The sequence below is a fragment of the Ambystoma mexicanum genome, chromosome 7q (genome assembly GCF_040938575.1).
Source record: "Ambystoma mexicanum isolate Mex_15411 chromosome 7q, UKY_AmexF1_1, whole genome shotgun sequence".
Classification (NCBI taxonomy): Eukaryota; Metazoa; Chordata; class Amphibia; order Caudata; family Ambystomatidae; genus Ambystoma; species Ambystoma mexicanum.
The window spans coordinates 713,204,519-713,225,115 of NC_090941.1; the positions used below are offsets into that span (position 1 = coordinate 713,204,519).

Consider the following 20,597-nt stretch of genomic DNA (forward strand, 5'->3'; position numbering starts at 1 on the left):
GCCCACGTTTTCAGCACAAGATAAGGTGCTTCACTCGAGCATAGCACTCTCTGGCTTCTTCGGCACAAGGATAAAGTTCCTTCACCAGCATCGGGGCCTTCTGTGCCCAAGTCTCTTTACTGATCAGTCTCGATTCACAGGCCTGAAGCACCAAAACAAAGTTCCTTTCCTCTTACAAACACTCCTTTAAGGTGATTCACTCTTCACCTTGGACCCCCCCTTATCTGGGCTCAGATCCCTTTTTATACCACAATCGTTAATTTGGATCCCCCTCTTGCAGGCTCAGATCCCCTTTTCCAATGTTCAGAGAATATGCCTTCTCGGGTGTCTCACAGTTCCCCCAGATTCCCCTCAGCCGGGCTAAGATCCTTCCTCTTACACAACTAGTCTCTCTCAGCCAGGCTTGGACCAATTTCAGTTCGTATTAACTATCGAAGACTTTCAAATGTGCACAGGGTTTACTTGACCCATTGCAGGACCACTTCAATTTCACAATTCCTTTTTAAATTTGCCACCTCTCAGTTGGATACCTAACAGACCTTTGAATGAGCACCCACGTGGTGCTGGACAGCTCTGTATATGGTATCTATCTTGCCATCAAAAGATCAGTCACTTCTTCTATCCTTATATTTGGTTACTTGTCACAAACGCTTTACACATGGTTCTCCAGATTTCTCCATACAATGTTGCCGCACGCAACCTTGGTTCTAACACAGACCAGTCTGCTATCAGTCTCCCAGACTCACCGGCTGTGCTGACTTTACTGGCGCTGGTTTATTGTAGGAGCCAAGGACAGTACCACAGGATGAGGAAAAGATGTTACTGGGAATCGGATACCGTGTCTCACCACCCTGTGTCCCACTCCTCAAAGACCCCTCATCCAGGTGATCCTTCCGCACTGGTCCACCCCCCAGGAACTAGATCCAAAAGCGACGGCCACGTCCTGGCCACCTGGATAACAGATCCCCGGGGACTAGCGGATGAGACACCTTCAGGTTTCTTACACCATTCACAAGAAACATCGGAAATGTCGTGCAAGGCCAGCACTACCAGTTCAGGGCCCTCCCATTCGGCTTGAAGTCGGCCCCAAGAGTGTTCACATAATGCCTGGCACCATTGGCACCACATCTATGTCTACAGGGCAGGGCATACCGGTACCTGGACGACTGGCTGATATGTGCTTGCTCGCGGGCGCTGGCTGAACACGGAAGGTGGAACACATGGAGACGACCGTCTGACTATTGACTGATCTGGGATTCTCCCTCAACTATCCAACGTCCAGCTTAACACCATTGCAGAATACACTGTTCCAAGGCACCAGACTCCATACAGTGTCTTGCCTGGCGTTGCCCTCGGAGGAGAGGCTAGCAGCCATTCAAGGTCAGTTGCAACGGCTGTCGTCGACTAAGACGGCCATGGGGTGGGCCAGCAAGTCGTTACTGGGCATGATGTCTTGCATCTACCTTGTCCGGAATTCCTGGATGCCTGTTGGATACAGGTGTCCAGAAGCTTACCGGACAAGATATCTCTCAATGAAGAGTTCCGACGGGAGATAAAGTGGTGGGGCGTTGGCTCCAACGTCGCCCAAGGCAAAGGCTTTCAATACCCCCATACCAGGCGACGGCCAACGGGGACACCTTCCTGGAAAGTTGGAGCACACACCGGATGTCTGCACACCAGGGGCCTATGGCTGCCGGAGGAGAAAGATATGCATATCAACATCTGTCATGATCCCTGTCCCTAACCCTCTTAGGCAAAACACTGGAGCCAGGCTACGATCCTTCATATTGGCCTTAAAGGCTTCCCCATCTCATCTGTGACCCTCTTGGCGTAAGTCCTGGCGCCTTTGGCGCCAGACTCATACATGTTCAGAGGAAAGACTTGAGAACTGGACTTGGTAATGGACTTTGCACTATGGATGCCCCCACATAGCTCAGTTCTATGAACTGTGCTATGCGGTATAGCTTTTTGGGTGTGGTTAGGCCTAGAGACACCTGGTATACCTCGGGGGCTATATAAACCACGCCCGGGCAGAGAAACACGCCTGACGTTAATCTGCGGCTGCAGTGTGACACTCACCGTGCTTCGATCAGTCTCCTGAGATTCTTGCCTGCCCTCCTGGAACCGCGTACCTGAAAGAACAAGAACAACATTAGCACAACACTTACCTCGAGTAGAATCCTGCTTCCATCGCCCCTCTGGTCCAGATAACAGCATCTCGGCGGCTCCACCTACAATTGCGGAACGCCGCATCCTGAGAAGAAAAGAACAAAGGATAAAGGGCATTAGTAAGCGTTCCCATATTCCGATCCCGAAAACAGCAAGAATAATCACACGCTTACCTGGATTCGAGCTGCTCATGGTCACATCCGTCCCGGAGCATACCATCGACCTACAAAGGAGAAAAAACACAGGTTAGCATATGCAAAGACAAGAAGGCGCCGCGCATTACGCTTTACTCAGCGTTATTTACTCTCTCAGCCAGCAGCCATTCTGGGACATTGCAGCGGCCTGCAAGGGAAAAGAGACATAGGTCAGCACAAGAAAAAGGCGAATAGCGGCGCGCATCGTGCTTTCACTCACCGCTTCATGCTCGGCCCCAAGCGGCACAATGCCATCAACGACCTCTTCCAGCACCTAAAGGGAGAAGAGGAGACATTAGTAGGGGCAAGAGAAAAAAGAAAAGGACAATTCATCAAAACCAACAAACCTACCTTGTCGGACTGGAGTTACAGCAAGTCCGGACTCAATGGTCCCGCACCAGTGAAGCAACTAGGTTGCGCCGCGCCCACATCAACAACGCACCCCTGCACCGAGGAGCAGGACGGAGAGCTCATAATACAAGAAAACAAGGTGAAGAGAGGACAAAGCGGAAGGTTTGGTCCTCAAGGAAAGTGGGAGCCAAGCAACAAGAGACAGTTATATCTGCAATTCCTGTATTTCAGGCCCAATCCTCGGTCGAACAGATACCAAGGGAGGGGTTCGAGATCGCGAGAGGTCCAATCGGGCTGAGTGGTGTCCCAGTGGATATCAGGTGAGTGTTGCAACATCCTGGAGCTACAGGCAGTGTGCTCGGCCCTCAAGTCATTCCTACTGTCTCTGAAAGGCAAGGTGGTGATGATCTTCACAGACAACACCACCATCTTCTACATCAGGAAGCAGGGGGGCACTCTATCCCCGGCGCTCTCCAAGGAGGCGCAAGAATTGTGGGACTGGGCCATCGAACAGGGTATGTTCCTCGTCCCTCTTCACCTGGCAGGAGTTAGGAACACCATTGCAGACTCCATCAGCAGGGGACTGTGCTCCTGCCACGAGTGGGAGCTTCATCAGGATCAGGTGGACCACCTGTTATGGGGAAGACCCCAGTTTTATCAGTTTGCGATGGCAGTGAACACCAAATTCCAGAAGTTTGCCAGCAGATTCCACCAGCGGAGGAGCCTGGATGTGTTCTCCTTCCTGTGGGAAGGGCTGTTTCTGTACGTGTTTCCTCGGTTCCCTCTCCTGCTACAAGTCATCAATATACTCCGTGTCAATGCAAGATGATATTCATCTCCCCGGCGTGGCTGAGGCAGATTTGGTATCCGGACCTTCTCGGCCTGTAGGATCACTGAACCTGAGGGCTTGGTTCCTGCTGCCTTAGAGTTTGGAGGCTATGAGTTGCCAATGGACTGCAGGGACGTCTCTACCAAGTCCAGGGCGTTTTTGACCTTAAAGTGCTATGGCCATAGGTGGAAGTGTTTTGCTAGGTGTTGCAGGTCGCAGAAGATTACACCTCTGAGGGCCACTGCTCCACATATCATCCCATACTTGCTATCCTTGGCAAAGGCTGGACTGGCGCATGCCTCCATCAAGGTGCATCTGGTGATTATCTCCCCCTACACCAGATCCCCAGGAAGATCCTGGCTTTGGTTCCACAGACTCATCAAGGAGTTTCTCAAAGGGCTTTTCCGATCCTGCCCCGGCGTGGCAATTCAACGTGGTTCTGACGAGGGTCGTGGGGGGCCCCCTTTGAGCCTGTGCATCAGGCCCCACTCAAGTTTCTCTTGTGGAAGACAGCTTTTCTTGTGGCCAGATGGGTAGGTGAGAGCTAGGTCCTATTCTGCAAGCAATCGTAACCCGACTTTCCACGAATCAAGGGTGGTACTGCGTACGCACTGTTCTTTCATGCCAAAGTTTCCATTGGAATTCCACCTCAATGAGCCTTTGGTATTACCTGTTTTCTTCCCAAAAACGTCATCGCTGGTAGAAAGGGCCTTGCACTCGCTGGACGTTGCTCGTGCCCTGAAGTGCTATGTGACACGCACAAAGAGTTTTTCGGAAGACTTCACAACTGTTCATGAACTATGGTCCTGTGAACCATGGGAAGGCCTTGTCCAATGCTTCCATTTCAAGGTGGCTCTCCGGCTGCATCCTGCACTGTCATCGGTTTCTGAACCGACCGTTGCCCGGCCGTCTGAGCCCACTCCACTAGAGCAATTGCTGCGACTCCGGTGTTCCTGTCTGTTGTGCCCCTGTTGGACATCTGCCAGGCTGCTACATGGAGGTCCACGCACACTTACACGAAGTTCTACTGCGTCGACAGGGATTCCAGGGAAGAGTCCAGAGTCGTCCAAGCAGTGCTACGTAACCTGTTTGCTTGAGGTGAGTCTATTCCAGAGGTAAGAGTTAGTTGCTTCTGTTGAGCCTTGCCACCTCCCGTGGTTGTGTAATGTTGCACTGCTATGTATTTGTTATTCATGAGCATGTGAATCCATGGCAGACCCCATGCTGGAGAAGATTTAAGTTACTTACCTGGATCTATTGTTCGCCAGCATGGGTGTGGCATGGATTCACATGCAAATCCTCTGTCCGGCCCCTCTTCTGCTCTTCTTGGTCATACTGACACTTTATGTGGTTACTAAATCTGAAAATGGCTGCCAGAGGCAGGGCTTAGGGAGAAGACTGTAATTGGATGGGGGCAGTATGACCCAGAGGACAGTGATTGGTTTAGAGGCGAAATACAGTTTTTAAGAGAAAGTGAAAATGTTTTTCTTTTTTTTCTTTCACCAAGGATTCCCAGCCTGACTGAGAATATTCATCAGCATGTAAATCCATGCCAGACCCATGCTGGAGAACAATAGTTACAGTTAAGTAACTTAAACCTTCCATGACTACTGGCTGGATTATTGGGTGGGTTTCTCGTTTCTACTAAAAAGTTAACATTAGCGCTGAGTCTTAAAGGTTGATACCCACGTCCAGAAAGCCTAATAATATGGCATAATTTCCCATTGTTAAAAAAGAACTCACAAGTAGAAATGATAGTAAAATGCTTGTTTATGGAAATCCAAAATGGCCAACATCTGTTATACCAAATTGGCATGGCTGCAGTTGTCTTTGAGTCAAAAGGAACTTCATGCTGTAGGCTGTTAAGCTACAAGCAGGAGCCAAACTGCTTCCAGTTCTGCTGATCCATGGTCTGGTTGGTCCTGGACTATACCAAGGAAGTTGTGCTCAGAGTTTTCGGGAGGTGCTGTGCTTTCACGTCATAATCCCCAGTTTTGCACTGATGTGGGGTTTATGGCACGCACACCATAGATGACTGCCTCTTGGCGCAACTGAACTACTACTAGCAAATGCATTCATATTTTGTATTCTGTACATGCACGTCCCATTTAAATATTCAGCTGTAGGTTCTAATCAGGACTGAAGCTTCCAGGTGTTTGTCTCCCACTGACTTCCAGCCAGTTTTTGACTGGATTAGCAGCAATAGCACTTCTACTACATGTAGACAGAATGGCCTGAATGCCAAGCTACCAGAGCTGCGGTGTGATCTCCATAGGTGTACATGGAAAGGGGCCAGATTGCGCTAGCCAGATATATGCAACAGGCTCACCTATGCATTTGACAGAGTTGGACACTCCTTATCTAACTGACCTCCCTAAATATGATTGCAAGGTTAAGTGGAACCCCAGTTACCGAATGCATCGTATTATATGGATGACAGCATTGAGCTCAACATAAGAAAAACCAAAATGATGCCATCTCGGCATTGGTGACCCACCCATCCTTGGTGGTGAATAATCACTAAACTGGATGTGGTACCACAGAGTAAGTACTTGGGTAATTGCTTTACTCTGTTGCAGCCTTGGAAATGTCCTGTTATGAAAAGTATCACCCGACATAAGCAGTTTATTAAAGGACTCTTTAACAGCCTATGTGGTGCTCTTGCCATTTACCCGTTACCTAAAGCATATTCTGGAAATTCATTGCCGCTCTGTGTTTAGAGTGGATGTGCTCAGGCTTCAGTTGGAAACCGTGAAGCTTGATGTTTGCTGTTGGCAGTGTCTTCCAGAATCAACCCCTATGGCAGCCATCAAAGCAGAGTTGGGGTACCTCCTATTGAATTCATCAAGGCAATGGATCGCGGCTGCTGGATTCTATATTCTGAAACCTTGCATGTACATGAATGTGTGCGCCGATGTCTGCATAGCTCCATCCACCTGTCTAACTATGTGCATGTGGTGGAATTCGCTAGTGTCAAGTCTATAATGCTCACCGGTTGGGCAACGAAAAGGGAGCTGGACCTTGATTTTGGAAAACGTATTTAACATTAAGACCTGCAAATGCTCACCTCATATCACTGATTACGTAATCGTGCTGGGTCAAAGCAACCTTTTTTAGGAGCAAGTTACTTCGACACATCAAAGCCTAGAAGGGACGATGTTATGTACTGAAATTCCATCCAGGCCTTCATTTTTTTTGAAACCCTACAGGCTAAAGATCCCAGATGAGGTTTTATGGTAGGCGGCTAAACTCTCATGACCACATACTTTATTTCTTGCACATGCCCTCTACTTGACCAACTCCACAGACCAAACTCGATCCCTTTGGGCATAAATATGCGCTGAGATTGAGAAATGCTTTTGCTCCATTAAACTCTCGAGGATTTAGTGTTCGAAGGAATTGATTGTTTTATGAATACTGCTTTGTAGGATAAATCCCTGGAACCATTTAGGCTGCATAATTCTTGTTCCCAGTAATAGGCAGCTGGTTATGTTAGCCATCCTATTTTGTCGATTTGAGAAGACCGTACTTTTGTACTGGATAGATTTGCTTTTTTACTAAGTTCCTGTTTTTTTATTATTCACGAGTTGACAGGCATTTTAAACATTGGAACCTTTATCAAATCGATTTGTGTTGTGTGTATGTTTAATGACATGCCCGGTGGGACACTCCAAATTGTTGTTTTTTCAATATAATGTAATAGTGTGCTTTAGTCTTAAAACAAATCTTTGTGAGATGTCTTTAAACTGATTAAGCGTTAACTAGAGGCTCACCCGCAGACTCTGTCCTAGCAGATCTTGCAGGGTAACGCTGGGAACCAGGCAGACACACAGCAGAAAAAGGCTACAGAGGAAGAAGGAAACACTACATACGAGTTTTCAAGGCGGGAGATAAGAAACCTGATCCCTTTGTCTTAACACTAACCTCAAGCTAATCGCTGTACATAGTCGTACATTTCATTTTGTTGTGCATTGGGTAAAAGTGTCTTTATGAATGCAGCAGTGGTTTTCCTGCAACTGAGGCATAAATCCTTCATTATTTTCTGTTTGCAGGAATGCGTTCCAGAGAGTTTGGAATTGAAGCAGAAGATTTTTGGTCAGCTGGATGTCCTGGCCAGTGAGGACGTTATATTTAGCAGCTCCACTTCCTGCTTGTCACCAGTGAAGTTGTTCACAGGTCTTAAGCATGTGAAGAAGTGTATTGTGTCCCACCCTGTGAGTATTCTGGAAAACCACATTATGCAACTTGCACGACTCTCCACTGTGCAGGTCCATGTCAAATGTGTCTGAGGAAGTATGTGAACATATATGCACAGGGTAACATCCTGGAAACCGGCACATGGCCATGGCACTCAGGGGTGTCTTGCAATAACCCAAATAGGTTCAGGCACAGGAATTCTGTGTTTGAAGTCTGGTCCTTTGGAAGGAATGTGGTGTTGCTTTCCTGTGAACAACCAGAGTTGTGCCTGTCTGTAGGCATCCAGCACATGTGCTGCCAAAGCAGGAATCTAAAACCTGATAACCCATGTCCAAGGGATGCATGTCCCTGCATAGAGCCCCTGAGGGAACAGGCCCATAATGTTGAAATACATCCATATATGCTGATGACCCAAAACATTGCTTGAGGTCAACTGTATCAATGATCTTGCTGCCAACCGTCAATGCCTCTCATTCATGCAGTCTTGGATGTCAACTGCTTGCCTGACGCTGATGCCCACAAAGGCCAATTTCACCCTACTCTCTGGGAGTACAACCAAGCACAGAACTGCACGATTTTCAGTGGCTTCACGCTGCAATAGATTGCAGCTTGAATAACAGGTTCACCATTCTGTCAAACTCGTCACAAATCAAAACCTCCTGGTCTTTCACGACCAGTTGTCCTCTGAAAAAAGCATGAAGGTTAAGGACAACTTCAGCTTGGCACTGTAATGTCATAGGGCCACAACCTATGATCCTGCCACACTCCTACTCAACAAGGTATGCACCACCCCCTGTGCAACCTCAGTCCCCACCTGACCTTCATCTCACTCCTTTGCAGCCACTGTCTATCTGCTTACTATACTCCTCCCAGCCTACTCCTGACTTTCATTTCTTCCTGTCCAATCCGGCCTCTGATCACCCTGTTTAATCATAGCACCACTCCTCCACCCTCTCTTCCCATCCTCTCTCTTCCTCTTAAATGGCACCCTAGTCCTTCATCTCATCCTTACTCTGACATCCTCTAGTTCATGTGCCTACCTCCTGAGTCTCCCTTACCTCCCTCTGCACCTTTGTTCTCCGACTGAACTCACTTTGAGCCTCAGGAATGCCCAATCACTCTGCAAGTAAACCTCCTTATTCCATGACACCTTTGGCTTCCATCACACCAATCTCAGCTGCTGATCACTGAAACCGGGTGAACAGGAGGTGTGAGGAGATTCCAGGGAGTCAATGGGCCTCATTACAATGTTGCCGGTCTGGAAATAAGGGTGCCGGTAAGCTCACCGGCACCCTTGTTTCTGGACCGGCAGACTACAAGTCTGCCTGCTGGAGCTGCTGTACCAGACGGGTCTGACCCTGCCGGGTGCAGCAGCCACGGTAGGCAGACTTGTCGCATGAGCACTGACACCATTGCTAATGGTGCTGGTGATCCTGTGTCCATAGGACTCTATGGGAATGTCGATTAACAAGTGTACCGGCACCTGACTTCCTGGCCGCCAGACTTTTAATAGCCTGGTGGCACCGGGAAGTTAGGCGTTAGTAAATTATTACGGGTCTGGTGGCAACCTTACTGCTGGACGCGTAATGAGGCCCAATATGTCATACAGCCAACTCGTCACAGTAAAAGACATGAAAGAGAATTACCTTTGAAACTAAATGGATACCAAGACTGTATATTAAGAGAAGCATTACACTATACAGCCAGCCAGCCGGTCATAGTAGATTAAATTTGATTTAATTTTGAAAGCAAATGCAGACAAAGATTGTAAACCAAGAGAAAATCATACACTGAGTTATCTTTGGAAACAAATAAATACAAATATCGTGAAACAAGAGTGAACATTGAAGAGTAACTGCATAAGAGGGAGAACCAGTGGGACAAAATACCTTGGGGGGTGGAGGGGGAAAGGGGAAAACCAAGCGCTATCCTGCAAAGCAGCAAAACCGTATGAAAGAGAGGAAAGCGGGTATCTGACCCTACAGACCTACATCACCTACAAACCCAAGTGACCCAGGAAAACTAGATTCCCTCCAAAGGGCACAAACAGAGCAACCAAGAGAGCCAAAAGTGATTCAAGCTGAAGAAAGAAATTGCCCCATCCCACCTGGCGAATTAAAGAGACTGATACGGAAGGTTACGAGAGACTATTTGCGAATTAAACATTAAAGACTGCTATTAGCAGTACCCTCAGGAAAAGGGATGTCACGGTTTATTAGATGGTCACTCTCAACTTGTGGGTCCCCCCCCCCCAAAATCAAGGTGTCGCACAACAAAGCGCTTAGCAGATTCAAACCTGGTCAGGTGCCAACCTGTATAATACCACTCTGCTTTTACCCCCTGTGTCACCAATAAGCCAGGAACCAGGCTGGTGTATAGAAATTATATATTTTTATTTAAATTTACACAGTTGATAATAGCTTCACCACACTCACCAGCAACCAACTCAGTGGCACCACACAATAATCCCCTATGGAATGGACTTACATTTATAGGATGACATGCATTTCTTTCAATTTCAACAACACAGATTGAATTTCAAATCAGAGCACAGGTGGGATCTCTATGCACATTAACACATAGGAAAACCTAAACACAATCATAGGTTTATTTATCACAATGCCCTTTTCTCTCAGCACCCCTCCCAGGCATCAGTTATGTGACCCCTTTGATTTTGAAGGCAAGGTACATGGAGTTGGAAGGAGTTGAAATGTATTGGGAATTTCATAATGTTTTTAATTTGACAGGTAATGTTTGGGAAATTAACTCAAAGGGAAAAATAGTTTTGGAACACAATACATTCAAACGAAAAGCAGGGTTTTGGGGGATTCTTATTTTGGAATAAAGGCCACCTGTCTTCTATAAGGAAATTGGGGGTTACAGGAAAATAGTCACCCAATTATTTTATCGGTTATAGTGGCACACTGGGAATGAGATTTGTTAATTTTGAATTTTAACAAAAATCATCTTGTGATCTTTTTTTATAGGGGGAATTAATTGAATTCATTTTAATTACATATTCAAAGGATCTAAACAGTTTCAGCACCCCCCCCCCCACCCACAATTAAATGGAATGTATTAGGGCAGGTAGTTCCTCACACAAGGGATAGCTTTGGGAGATAACTACTTACTTAGGAGATCTGTTCCTAGCTCAGGAGGCCAGCCAGAATTAGGACCCTCTTTTGGTAACAGGTACGCAGCTCACACCTCAGGCCTCTATTCACAGCAAGGTCCCACCAGCCACCGGCCTCTCTCAGATATGGCTCCCAGTTTTCCAAGCAGAATTCCCCAGCAAGTGTCTAGGGGTCGCCTTTTCTCTCTGTCCTTTTGTCCTTCTGTCTTTTTGTCTCTCTCCCTTTGGGTCTTTGTTCTTTCCCCTGGTATTCCTTGGTTCTCCCATTGTAGATAGGAAACTGCTATTCTATAGTACTCATGACACATCCACATTATGAATATTACCACGCTTTGGATTGGACATTTATTTTCCTTTACCTCCCACCAATCTGGCCCCCGCCAGCCGATAGGACAAGGGGTTTTGGAGGTCTGGATTATGGATAATGAGCAGAGGAGAGAAATGCATAATTTCAAAATGACCTTTAAGTTACATTTTTGTTTTCTCATAAAATCACAACAGGACAACCTTCTACAATTTTCAGATAACTACAACAAAGTATATATTTTTGCATTCTATGATTCATCGAAGATCTGGGCACACTAATTTGATCAAGGCATGACCTTCCTGGGAGGAGCCATCATTTTCAGTGGTTTATTTATGGGCTGAAATAATTATTAACATCAAACTTCACAAAACACACTTTCATTTTACTTTCTATAGCACACCATGTTTTGGATTTCTCTAATTTTAAAGGAGTGTCACAAACCAATTTTCCCCTCTAGCTCAAATTACACACATTGCATATTGTTAATATTTGCATCGGACTGACAGGCTTTTGCTGATCTTCGAAATGAGTCCTAAATGAGCCCATTACGACACGCGGTTCTCCTATTTTTAATGAAAAGGTGTCCCATGTTACTTGAATGGCAAGGCATTAATATAGAAGCCTCTCGTTTCACATTCAGATCACCCCCTTACAGTCATTTTCTCAAGTTCCATGTCTTGGACATCTGCATATCTGTTGTCTGTTTATACACAGTCTTTGAAGTTCCATTAGGTTTCTCTGAGAGGCCTTTTATTGGGCACATGACAGTCCTGAAAGGTCAGTTCTGTTGGCTTCCTTATCTGACCCTTCCACAATTTTGATCTAAAAACTCTTGTATTTCTTTGGCTTTTACAGAAACAGATCAGTTTTCCTGGAGGGCCTCAGCCAAAGATCTGAGGTCAGAAATCCAGATACACAGCCCAGCAGTTCAGCGGGGGAAGCTGCAGCAACATGCTACATGCATAATTCTGAGATAGTATTTTAAATCAAAAAGATGTTTTAAATTTCACATTTTATATTGCCTCTGGGCCTTCTTTCCATGTGTAAGGTATTTCTTTAATATAATAGTTGAAGACAGGAGTCCTTTCTGTATTGTTCACACATAGGCCACAGTGTAACATGGGAAATCGATGTCCATTTTAAAACTCCAAATAAGCTTTTCCATTTAATGTCTGTGTCTTAGTTGGACAGTAAGTGTTTTTATTCGTGTCAATGAAATGTCACGTTAAGCCCGAGCGAGAGTTACTGGCATTTACTGTTTGGTGTTTGCGACAGCAGATGATTGTACTCCATCCTGGAGCATCGTACAAGTCCCACCCATTCCAGGAAGTGCGGAGCTAAAAGCTGCGACCAAGCGCCCTCGCGAGAGAAGGGCGAGCGTTACTGGCATTTACTGTTCGGCCGTTTGCTGCTTTGTTGCCGGGCCGGGGTGCTCCCCAGGTGCAACATAGCGATTGTATGACTAATCGATCCGACAAGCAAGTTTATTTTGCTCTCATGACTCGCGCTGCTGAAGGTCCCCAGACACGAAGGAAGACGCTTCACCACCGCAAAATAATGAACGCGTGGACCGCTTTGAAAGCCACCTCGGATAGGGGCGGCAAGGTAAGCAAGGGTGCTCCGTGGCCCGCATCTTTACCCTCTGCCTTACCCCTTCTGGTATCAGCCGCCACATTAGTGCTAAACTCGGATTTGCAGAAGACTTCTTCCACTGTATGTGATGACTGTCATTGTGACTGCTAACACTGCTAATACGCAAAGTATGTTACATAATTCCATGGATTCTGACATACCCGAATGTAGGGATACTGACATTCACGAACATGCCTCTCACTCTGATGAACACAGTCATAGCACAGACATTCATGCTTCTGATCCAAGACAGCAACTGATTGGCGAAGTCAGCAAAATACACAAGGATTTCACAGCCCAGAAAAGCAGAACTGTGGCAATGCTGGCTTCCCCACAGATCTCATCATCTACATCTTTAACACAGTCTGCAGCTTCAAAATCGTCTGAACCAAATGTAAAGGTGACTATGATCAATGACCTGGGAGACTTGCCCGACAGTTTCTATTCGCCGTTGGCCGCCATTGACGTCACAGATGCTGAGCTAATTAGTGTCTCCAATGCCCCATATGTTGACCAGCAAACTGCCAGCTATTCTAATCTGGATCTAGCTGACGGTACTCCCTTAAAAAAAATTCTTGTGGAAAAAGAGAAACAGTCGGCACAGACATTAAATTATAATACTGCTGAACTATCAACATCACTATGCCAGCCCGCTTGTCAAACAGCATCTACCGTGACACAATCTACAAACCTAAAGCTACAGATCATGGCAGGAAAAAACTTTATCCCTAACACTAAAATGAACAAAGCTCTGAGTGTGCATAACGCACGAGCTGATGAAACGTTTAAAGCCGTCAATCACTAAATAACAGGAATTTATCATCAGCTCCCACTGACAATTTTGCTGCAAGCTTAATTGATGCTGATAGTGAGAAGCAAAAATCTGACAAGGCAAAGGAAAGTGCAAACAACACTGCTTATGCATGCCAAGTCCTCGATGACTCAGGAAAAAATGTACTGCCAATTCCAGGCACAGCCTCAGTGAAAGCCGATGCAATAACTTTAGACCAAAGAATTCCTTACTCACCTTCCAGAATTGCTAACATGGACCTAAGTTCCATGGCAAGAGCTCGATGTCTTCAACGAATAATTGAACTGAAATGAAATCTCATTCTTCAGTCGACGAGCCTGCTCTTCCATCAATAAACGCGAGCACACCATGTCCAAAAAATCATAGTAGCTTCACTGAGGATCATGTAAAAAAAAGCACAAAAGTTTTCGCTCCACAACGATCAGTTTGAGATGGAACATTTGCAAGCATCTTTGAACAGAAATGACTCATCAATGCAAAATGATCAACAACTGAGTTGATCTGCTGAATCTCAAACTCAACTCTACAATAATGTTGTAGCTTCCTCCTCAATTGTCCTAATACCATTCACCAAACTATACGAATCTTTGAATGGGACAATTAGTGACCAAGGAGCAATGCTATCAAACCTTACAAATAAAATGGAAAAACTTGAACTTGTTTCTGAGTTCTTACAGAAACAAATGGAACAACAGGCAGATCTGTCTGTTCGATGGCAAGAACGCCTAAGTGATTTAGCGGCACAACATCATTGTCAAAATGACAATTTAATCGAAAGTCTGTTAGAGGCTGTGCGATGGATGCTCCTCCAGTCCAGAGATGTGGGAAAGAAAACTCAGATGTGCGATCCTTCTCCAATGCACAACAACTTCCCAAAATCGTTGTTGCTACAAAGCAAAAATAGGATTGCAAAGGACCAGGGAAATTGCTTGATAATAAAGCCAACAATAGATCAAAGCACAAGGCCCTGTGTCATTTCAACTTCCGACACTCAACCCCTGATAACTGTTGTGGATGACTTCGTGCCTCAGGATATACCTCAATCTCTTGATCCCGACAACATTGCTATTGAGAGTAAAGAAGTACGCCCTCTACAAACACTTGAGGCCAATAAAAATGCAACTGGTACCTTGCAAAATGATGCTGGTGAGTTATTGTCACCACCCAAGGCACATATGCCCCCAGCCTTGAACAAACACTTGTAGAATTTGGCATCACAAGCGCCTCCCAATAACACAAAATGGTCATTTGATATTTTCAATGGTTCTGCCAAAACAGTTTTGACGGCCGAAAAACCCGCCCGACCGGCCAGAATAGAAAATAAAGCCCCTTCTCGGGACAACAAAAAGAAAAAACTCAAATTTAAACATCCAAATGTGAAAAAATTCATAAAGAATCTCACTACGCCAATAAAATCTGGCTTGTTTGATCGTTCAACAGGAACAAACAAGCGGCCTGTTAGGGCCGTGCTCGACCAAGATCCTGATAAAGGAAACGATCTGCAAACTAACGAACAGTCAGCAAAAAACGCCGCCACCTCGAATCAGACGAAATGAGTAATGGCAGTCCCGCTGCCTCCTCAGAAATAGATCTACGTGACCTGTCAATATATTCGGCAGACGTCGATGACCAAGATGATCCAACAAACAATGGCCGTCCGACTGTGAGTTTGGGCGTCCAGTGGACTTCTTCTGCCGAAAATTGGAAACAACCAAAGTCACTACCCGGGACCAAATCAATCAGACGTACCCTCTCAAAAGAAAAGGTAACATCAACCTTGAGACCATCGTCAATACTTGCTTCGAGGCTAAACCCGAAATTGACGTCTAATCAGATGCACTCAAAAACTCAATATTCATCTAGGGTACACCTCACCAAAAATCAAACAACCAACACTCGGCTCTGGAAATTACACCCTCAAAAAATTCAAACAGACGATAATGAGGTCAACCTAAACGGAGCCAATATCATGAAATTATTTGCATGTGTTCCGGCTCTGCGGGAATATCCTCGGATGACATAAAGATCGTCGAATATCCAACTGAGTTAACTTCGGATCAAGTACTATTACATATTGGTTCCTCTGCAGTGAAAAATATGTTATTGCAAGCAATAGAAGATCTACTCATATTTGGTTTCGACTTAATTTTGGAACCTGAGCATGAACCTCAACAAGAATCCTCGGGGCGAGATGCCCGTGGAAATGCGAAAGGCTTGGACAATCAACGAGCTACACTGCGGAAATCATTGGCTTACTCTCTGGCAAAATAACAATGATTGAAGAAGACCAATTCAGCCCAAACTGTGCTATCTTGGAACACACGAGGCTTTGTTCACCTGTTTAACAACTTCGAGGTGCCAATGAAAAACATCTTTGCTGTATGCCTACAGGAAACTTGGCTACGTGAACCACCAACCCGAGATGGATTCAGCACATTCCTAAATCCTGCAGGGAAAAATCCCACTGGTGTCCCATTTTCTGGTCTAGTTACCCTATTGAAGATCTATAACTGGATGACTCCGCTGGAATCGTTAAATCCGAATCCTTTTGTTCAGGGCACTTTAGTCCAAATAACATCTACAACGAATTCGGAGAATCAATATCTATTACTAATAAATGGATACTGGAATCCCGCCATGATTTACACAAACAGTTTTATCAGTGCTGTAACAACCCTAATTGATGACACATCCCTGAAATATCACAATCTATTTATAATGATATGTGAGGATCTAAATTGTAGTTGGTATAACTATGACAATGTAACAAAGACAAATATGTTGAATCCTCCAGATGATGTAACTAATAGAGGACAACAATGGAGTGATGCACTAGCAATAAGGAACTGCACAATGGTCAATGGGAAAACCAACTTGGCGAGGTCCACACAGCCGAAACACACTGGACTATATCTGGGTTTCTCAACATCTGTTTGAAAGAGTGGCTTCCCTAAACGTAAGCCCAATGACCAACAGCAATCACAACCTCCTCCGCTTAGTCTGGGAGACTGACTGGAGAGAACCCCCTGACAAATATGATGTACAACTTACATCAAATGCTTGAGGATCAACAGGTCTCAGATTGGAAAACTCTATTAACTTAAACAAGGGGAACCATGTGAACTATGTCCCCCTGTTACTAGACCTCAAGCAGAAAATGGTAGATTCCAGAGTAATTGGCCATTCAAACAAACACTTGTTCAGCAATGTCATTGTACACGCTAAAAGGGTACTAAGAAAAGACTTGCGTCAGCTAAAGAAAATGAAGATACCATCGGATAGTATGGCATTCAAAGTAAAAGCAAGACGTCAAGCCTATCGACATTGGCTAAAGGCGCACTCAGTGACGATAGAGCAAAACCGCGCTGAATTGATGTTCAATTGGTTATCACCAAAAAGACGCGTGATATCTGGGCTATCTTAAACAATGGAAACACAAAAGCTGCGCCGGCAATCTTTAATTCAATTGATGGTACAAAATGGACAAAGTACTTTGGAAAAATGTACAAAAAAACCTATGGAAGACGCCCAAGCAAGTGTATCGGCATTAGCCTGGGACTTAACACCATTAAGCGACGAAATTGAACTTGTAATACAAAATCTAAAAAATTCAAGAGCAGCGGGTCCCGACCAAATTTCAAACATCATGCTGAAGGAAAATAAAGAACACTGGGCTAAGTTTATCGAATACCTGTTTGGAAGGGTGTCAAAAAGTAAGTGCATTCCTGATTCATGGCTAAAAGCCATTGTGGTTCCCATCTACAAGAAGGGCGATAGAAATGACCCGGCGAATTATCGTCCCATCGCCCTCCTGATACAATGGGGAAAATCTTCGGCTCCTTTCTTCGAAAGAGACTTGCCACCTGGGCCTCCATGTCGGGAAAATACGACATCCGACAAACAGGCTTCACCGAGTGTGTTGGAGGCGACGCAAACCTACTACTATTAAACATCTTGAAATTGGAAGCTCTTCGATCAAAGAGGAAAATCTTCTTTGCTTTCGTAGACTTGAGGCAAGCATTTGATACAATAAATCGCGAGAAATTGTGGTCAGAATTACAAAAGTGGCACTGTCCATTATCGATCTTGGAACCACTAAAAGCTCTCCATTCCAACACCACGGTCTAAGATAAGGTTTAATCAACAAGGCGAGTTAAGCCTGCCGATAACTACATATAAAGGCGTCAAGCAAGGCTGCCCGTTAGCTGCTGAATTATTCAAACTTTTCATAGCTGACCTGCCTGAATGGCTTGACCCAGTGCCGTGTTTCTCGCCCAAGATCAACAACACTGCAATCAGATGCCTCAACTATGCAGATGATATAGTGTTAACTGATTACACGCAGATTAGCCTACATCGTCTTTTGACACGACTGAATGAATACATGGAAACAAATGAGCTGTTGATAAACACTGATAAAACAAAGATCATGAGTATTGGTCACACGCTCAGTAGGTCAGATAAAAAATTCAAATGGCATATTGCAAAAGACTATCTGAGTACTGTAAAATCCATAAGATACTTGGGCGTGTTGTTTAACGATTCCATCTGCGAATCTCCATGGTCCAAAGACTTCATCAACAGAACAATCAAATTCGGTCTACAAGGTGCAAAGATAAATCAAGACTATGGGAAATGTACCATTGTGCCAATAATGACATTCTATCTCCAGAAGTTTATTCCGACAATTGTCTTCGGTGCCGAAGCAGGATGGAACTTGGACCATCGTCTCTGGCACAGATTGGAAGGCATCTTTTGGAGACGCGCGCTGAGGCTTCCTCACTACATTTCCGTATCTGCACTGAGATATGAACTGGCAATCAATTATCTCTATATGACAGTCATTTGGAAATCTCTCACGACTTTAAGGAAAATGTACCTCACCTGGAAGCAAAAACTGGAGCCTATTATGGAAGCTGCAAACATAAGCAGACCCGAGTTAATCAGTCTTCTCCAGCATGGGGTCTGGCATGGATTCACATGCTCATGAATATTCCCCGTCGTCAGGCTGGGAATCCTCGGTAAAGAAAAAAAAACCAGTATCAGTTTCGTTTCTGATCTGTCTTTCGTAGTAATAACCAATCACTGGTCTCTGCGTCATACTGACCACAGCCAATGACTGCCCTCTACCTAAGCACCGCCTCTGGCAGCCATCTTCAGATTTTTACCGCACGTTCATGTGTTGGGATCCTCGTGCTATTGCTCGAGCGTTAGTGCTATTTTTTCACGTTTTTCTCAAAAACTTAGTTTTTTTCGGTCAAAAGAGCCTCAAGCTCCACCGACTCTCCATCCGATCAACGGGGACCCGTGTCGGATTCGTCTGCGCCCCTCAAGGGTGAAGATTCGTCGAGCTACGCTTTTGGAGGACTCCAGAAGTTTCTCAGGCCCGGACATGGCCCAGGAGAAGGGAAGCTCGACGCCCGGAAAGCTGTTCAGGGTCTGCCCTGGATGCCAGCTGCAGAACGTCTTTAAGGAGGACGAACACTCCTTTTGTCTCTACTGCTTACATGAGGACAAGACGCACGTGGAGAAGGACTGTGCGTTTTGCGGCAATATGTCGGAGCGGACCATGAAGGACCGCCATCAACGTCTCGCCAACTGGCTGGAAGGGAAGAGCCCGTCAGGCGAGAAGAAGAGGAAGAAATCCGAGCGGTCTTCTAAGACCTTTGAGGACGCCCCGGCGACGGGGGTCCAACACAAGGCCAAGCACCGCGAGTCCGCTGGCACCGGGAGCGCCGAACGGTCGGGCTCTACGGGCGCCAGGCAAGGCGCACCCTCCCCGGCACCTTCAGCCACGAGCCAACTCTCTGGGTCGGGTAAGAGGAAGGGCGAGCACCCGGCGAAGCTCCTGGAGAAGCCCCGGTCGAGCTCGAAGGCCCCATCGGAGGGGGAGCGAGGCAGTGTCCCCCCCCTCAAGGATAAGGCGGTGAGCGCACCTAAGGTGGTGAAGGCCTTAATCCATCCGGCCAAGCCCTCTATCGAAGCTGTCGCGGCGGCCCTGGCTCAGCCTGGGGAGGCTATACCAGTGGTGGCGACCTCGGGGCTCAGAGTCTCCCTGCCACCTCGGAGGGAGTCCTCTTTTGTGCCCATCGATAGGACCCCCGTGAAATCCCCGGCGGGGAAGAAAAAGGGGGGGCAGGGCGTCGTCGTAGATTCGGTCTCAGCCTCGGAGGAAGAGCTGATCGAGGTCTTAAGCCACGGCCTTGGCGTGGAAGAAGACCGGCCCGTCGGGATGGATCCCGACGCAGGTGACGACGACATCGTCGAGGGTGCCGACGGGGCCCCTGATCGCCCGTCGGATTCCCCTCTGCCAGCGCCGCAAGACAACTCGGCGGCCATTTTGTTGGCTATACAGTCTTTATGCTCAGAGATAAGGACGAGACTGCCGTTGCCGACGGAGGAACCTCTCCCATCGGGGGATCCTGAACCGGGACCTTCTGGTGTTCCCCCGCCCAAGAAAAGAAGGATTCACCCTCCACCTCCTTTTCAGCCATCGCGCCCCGTCCAGCCCTCCTCCCCGTCCACCCGAGGGGATGATACGGGGACTGACACGGCAGCGACGGGTACGGACGACGAGGTATACGACGAGGATCTACCGTTGTCGCCTCCCACCAGGGCTTCTCCGCCTGACGAGGTTGGATCGTTCCACTCCATGATCGCCAGGGCTTCCGAGCTTTTCCAACTCTGCCCTGAGGAGAAGAAAAAGGAAGGATTCCTTTATCAACGGCGCGAGGCCAAGAGGAAGACGGTCCTCGCGGTGCCTCTACTGGACGACATTTGGGATGAGGGCCTCGCCCTCCTCAAGAACCCTTCCACGACGCCAGCTAGAAGAGACCGGTACGAGAAGAAGTACCGGGTCCCGGACGCGGCCCCCCTGTGCATCCGGGCGCAGCCTACCCCGGACTCCGTCGTCTCCGCGGCGGCCAGGAAGAAAGCGGGGGGGGTGCGGCCTCCACATCGACTTCCCCACCGGA

The 20,597-nt window shown here is 46.6% G+C and overlaps 1 protein-coding gene across 1 annotated transcript in view; it reads left to right on the plus strand.

Annotated features, from left to right (window-relative positions):
• Positions 1-20,597, plus strand: part of CRYL1 (crystallin lambda 1) — a 713,614-nt gene that overhangs the window by 455,070 nt on the left and 237,947 nt on the right. Inside the window, exon 4 of the mRNA XM_069640696.1 lies at positions 7,596-7,757. Coding sequence (XP_069496797.1) covers positions 7,596-7,757 — 162 coding nt within the window. The remainder of the gene's footprint in view (positions 1-7,595; positions 7,758-20,597) is intronic.